At 54.7% G+C, this 3,471-nt stretch overlaps 4 protein-coding genes across 5 annotated transcripts; 2 read left to right on the top strand and 2 right to left on the bottom strand.

Moving 5' to 3' along the window:
• Nucleotides 1–250: 250 nt before the first annotated feature.
• Nucleotides 251–916, top strand: KVP17_000671 (uncharacterized protein; the record flags this gene model as incomplete). Its single annotated transcript, XM_068515391.1, has 1 exon — nt 251–916. The coding sequence occupies one exon, from the start codon at nt 251–253 to the stop codon at nt 914–916; it is 666 nt and encodes a 221-aa protein (XP_068376383.1).
• A 21-nt stretch (nt 917–937) lies between these two features.
• On the top strand, nt 938–1,507 carry KVP17_000669 (uncharacterized protein; the record flags this gene model as incomplete). The annotated part of the gene is made up of 1 exon (XM_068515388.1): nt 938–1,507. One exon carries the CDS (start codon nt 938–940, stop codon nt 1,505–1,507), a length of 570 nt encoding a protein of 189 aa, XP_068376380.1.
• Nucleotides 1,508–1,689: 182 nt separating this feature from the next.
• Nucleotides 1,690–2,739, bottom strand: KVP17_000672 (uncharacterized protein; the record flags this gene model as incomplete). Its single annotated transcript, XM_068515392.1, has 1 exon — nt 1,690–2,739. One exon carries the CDS (start codon nt 2,737–2,739, stop codon nt 1,690–1,692), a length of 1,050 nt encoding a protein of 349 aa, XP_068376384.1.
• A 190-nt stretch (nt 2,740–2,929) lies between these two features.
• Nucleotides 2,930–3,466, bottom strand: KVP17_000670 (uncharacterized protein; the record flags this gene model as incomplete). 2 transcript variants are annotated; one of them, XM_068515390.1, is made up of 1 exon in its annotated part: nt 2,930–3,466. In XM_068515390.1, the coding sequence occupies one exon, from the start codon at nt 3,464–3,466 to the stop codon at nt 2,930–2,932; it is 537 nt and encodes a 178-aa protein (XP_068376382.1). The 2 variants fall into 2 exon arrangements, with proteins under 2 accessions (XP_068376382.1, XP_068376381.1); XM_068515389.1 differs by having other exon boundaries at nt 2,930–3,433.
• Between the last annotated feature and the right edge of the window lie 5 nt (nt 3,467–3,471).

Raw genomic sequence — 3,471 nt, 5'->3', positions numbered from 1 at the left:
CAACGCGCGTCTTGTCCTTAACAACGCCGTCCTGGATGGGCACGTTGAAGTCAACGCGCATTAAAACGCGCTGACCGGACAAGTCCTCTGCGATATCAATAACAGACAGTTTGTTGCTGAGCATGCTGATTTAATGACAATTTCTTTAGACTGTGAGAATGTGCCCCACATACCCAGAAACGTGCCACCAGTTTTTCTTACCCTCAACTGCCTTGTAACACCGATACATAAAATGGTAATTTGAGCGGATATGGGAGAGAGCGGGCTGCGAATTGCCAAGGACTGTTTAACTCACGCTCGCGAGGCCGTAGACTTCCCCATTCTGTGCGAGACCTGCCTAGGCGACAACCCCTACATCCGCATGATGAAATGCGCAGCAGATAAGGAATGCAAGACCTGCGCACGTCCTACCACAATGTTTCGGTGGCAGCCGGGGCGGAAGGCGCGCTACAAACAGACAGTGGTGTGCCAGCAGTGCGCCCGAGCCAAGAACGTCTGCCAGTGCTGTCTGTTTGACCTGGAATATGGGCTGCCAGTGCAGGTGCGCGACAAGTACTTGCAAATGACGGCCGCCAACGCCGCAGAGGTCCTTCCGAACCCAGTGCTGGACCGTCTCTACGCCCAGGAGAGGGGGCTGCCTCATAGGGGCTCAAACGAGTTGGCGAAGATCGCGCGCGGCCAGCCCCACTACGAAAGAAATCTCCCAAAGGTGTGTTCGTTTTGGCTGAAAAGCGAGTGCACTCGAGGTGACGAGTGCCCTTTCCGCCATGAGCAGGAAGAACACGACCCAACTCTGATGGATCAGAGAATTCGGAACCGGTACTTTGGAAAGAACGATCCCGTTGCGGAGAAGATTCTGTCTGCTCAGCAAGAAAAGGAAACACAATCGACAGCGCATGATGAGGAGATGGTATAGCGTTTTTGTAATAAGCACTTTATGGAAACTCCTCAAGTGAGACCTCTGGAGCCTGTTGACGTCCAATCCCTTGCTCCTCTCCCTCCACAGAGGGCGCGTTACATTCAGTGGTCGTACTGTCAGGATACTGAGGCAGACCTCTACGAGGGCGATCTCGCCACGCTGGCTGCGCCAGCTGTGGCCCAGCACGCGCTGCAATTCGGGGACCTGGTCGCATTGAACGAATACCGAGACAGTTTTACTGTTATGGTTGGAGACCGAGGGGTTATCCGAAACCCCGACTACTCTGCCGCAGGCTACCTCTCCGTTCCGTTGCAAGTCACTTCGCGATTCGCAGATGCAGTGGCACACTACTCAGACGCATTGCAGGAGGTCTGTTTCGCCATTCTGGAAGTGGGCTTTGCGGACGAGGCCTTGATAGGGAAGCTTGGTGCGCTTCCGGAGGGTTCTGTGGCTCATATTTTCTTTATGAGCGGAGAGTTGGAGGAGTTGCATGTGAAACTGCCAGGCAAGGATTGGGAGTACGTGGGCATCTGGGGAGATTGCGACCCCGTCGCCTGGAGAGAAACCCAAGGCCTAACGTGTGTGTAGTAGTAGACTGTAGTTGCAGCACTGCTGATGCGTTTTGAGCAGCAAACCAGACTTTTCCGTGTATTACGGTGATAAGTTTAACACTATGTCGAGAGCCCAAACATCCTTCCTCCGACCTATGCAAGCAAAATGTCAGCAGTCCCTCAATGAGGCGATGCAGAGCCACCGCTGGATCACACCGCTTAGTCACTCTCAGAAGAGACATCAAAGACGTAGATGTTGCCGAGACTGGATCCTACGTACAGAGTCCTGCCTGAAGCCGACCAGGCTACACACGTGGCCCAAGGAAGGTACGAGGAGTGCTGTCGGTGACCGTCAACGGTCTCGAGGAGGGTGTTGCGGTGGAACTCGACAATCTCCGCCTCGTCGACGTTGGTGGAGCTCTCGTCCTTCTGGATGCGGATGTCAGTGAGGACGTGTTTGTTCTGCAGGTCCCAGATCTTGACGGAGTTATCAGCTCCCACGGCCAGCCAGTAGTTGCAAGGGGAGAACCCGAGCTCGTTGACAGGGGAAGCGTCGTTAGCGTCGAGCGAATACAGGTGCTTGCCGTTGAGAACATCCCAGAGCATGCAGACGCCGTCCTTGCCTCCCGAGGCGCACAGAGACCCATCAGGGGAGATGGTGACGGTGTGCACAGGGCCGGTGTGGCCGTGGAGGTTGTGCTCTACGACGCAAGACTTTAGGTTCCAGACCTTGATGCACTTGTCCCAGCCACAAGAGACGAACATGTTCGTCTGCACGGTGGGGGAGAAGCGGACGCAAGAAATCCAGTCGGTATGCTGCTGCTCTGTCAGAGTGTACTTGCAGTCTCCCTTGGTGTTCCAGAGCTTGATGGTCTTGTCCCGAGAAGCGGACAGGATCTTGCACTCGTCCGCGGAAAAGGCGAGAGAGAGGACATCCTTAGTGTGTCCCGTGTACTTGCAAACCGCTTCACCCTGAGCGAGGTCCCAGAGTTTCAGCGTCTTGTCCCACGAAGAAGTGAGGGCGAACCGAGCACCGTTGGAGAGTGAACAGTCAGAGATGGCCTCGGCGTGGCCCGTGAGCACTTTTCGGATAGTGCCGCACGAGGTTGGGTCCTCGGGAGAGGGCTCCGTGTTCCACACGACCAACTTCTTGTCGCGTCCGGACGAGATCAGGACATCATCACGTGGGCAGACAGCAATTCGTGTGACCCAGTCGTTGTGGCCCTTCAGGCATCCACGGTAGCTTACGTTCACGCTGGCCTTCGACATAGGTTACGTTGTCCACAGCGTAAAAAGCCGGATATAACCAGACGTTTTGTCTCAGACATGGGGTTTAGGGTTTAGGGGTTGTGCCCCTCATCACGACCAAGTGCCCCTCATTACGACCAAATGCAACAGTTCATCGAACACGCGAGTAGTCCAAAGTTACCAAAGAGTTGAAGAAAAATCGGAGCACACATTACTTGGTAGATAGAGCGTCTACACCAGGAAGGTTCTTGCCCTCTAGCAGCTCGAGAGAGGCGCCACCGCCAGTGGAAACGTGAGACATCTCAGGAGCCTTGCCAGCATTCTCTACCAATGAGGCAGTGTCCCCTCCTCCAACAATGGAGAGGCAGCCGTTCTTAGTGGATTCGACAACGGCGTCGAGAACAGCTAGAGAGCCGTTGGCAAAGTTAGGGAACTCGAACACGCCCTGCGGTCCGTTCCAACAGATGGTCTTGGCCTTCAGAATCATCTCACGAGCATTCTTGCGAGTCTGTTCCCCACCGTCGAAGCCTTCCCAGCCATCAGGAATTCCCTCAGCCTTAGAGACACGCTTGATGTTCGCGTCATTGCTATACTTGTCGCCGCAAACGAAATCAACAGGTAGCAGAAACTCTACGTTCTTCTCCCGAATCTTCTTCATGATCCTAGGGACGATCTGAGCGCCCACTGGGTCGTACAGGGAGTCCCCAATGTCCATGTTGTCGTTGACCTTAGCGAAGGTATAGGCCATACCGC

The sequence above is a fragment of a genome (genome assembly GCF_019968985.1).
Source record: "MAG: Porospora cf. gigantea B chromosome Unknown PgB_NODE_2492_length_3471_cov_139.226, whole genome shotgun sequence".
Taxonomy (NCBI): domain Eukaryota; phylum Apicomplexa; class Conoidasida; order Eugregarinorida; family Porosporidae; genus Porospora; species Porospora cf. gigantea B.
The sequence above is the reverse complement of the archived record's forward strand: the minus strand, read 5'-3'. Positions and strand labels throughout refer to the sequence as shown.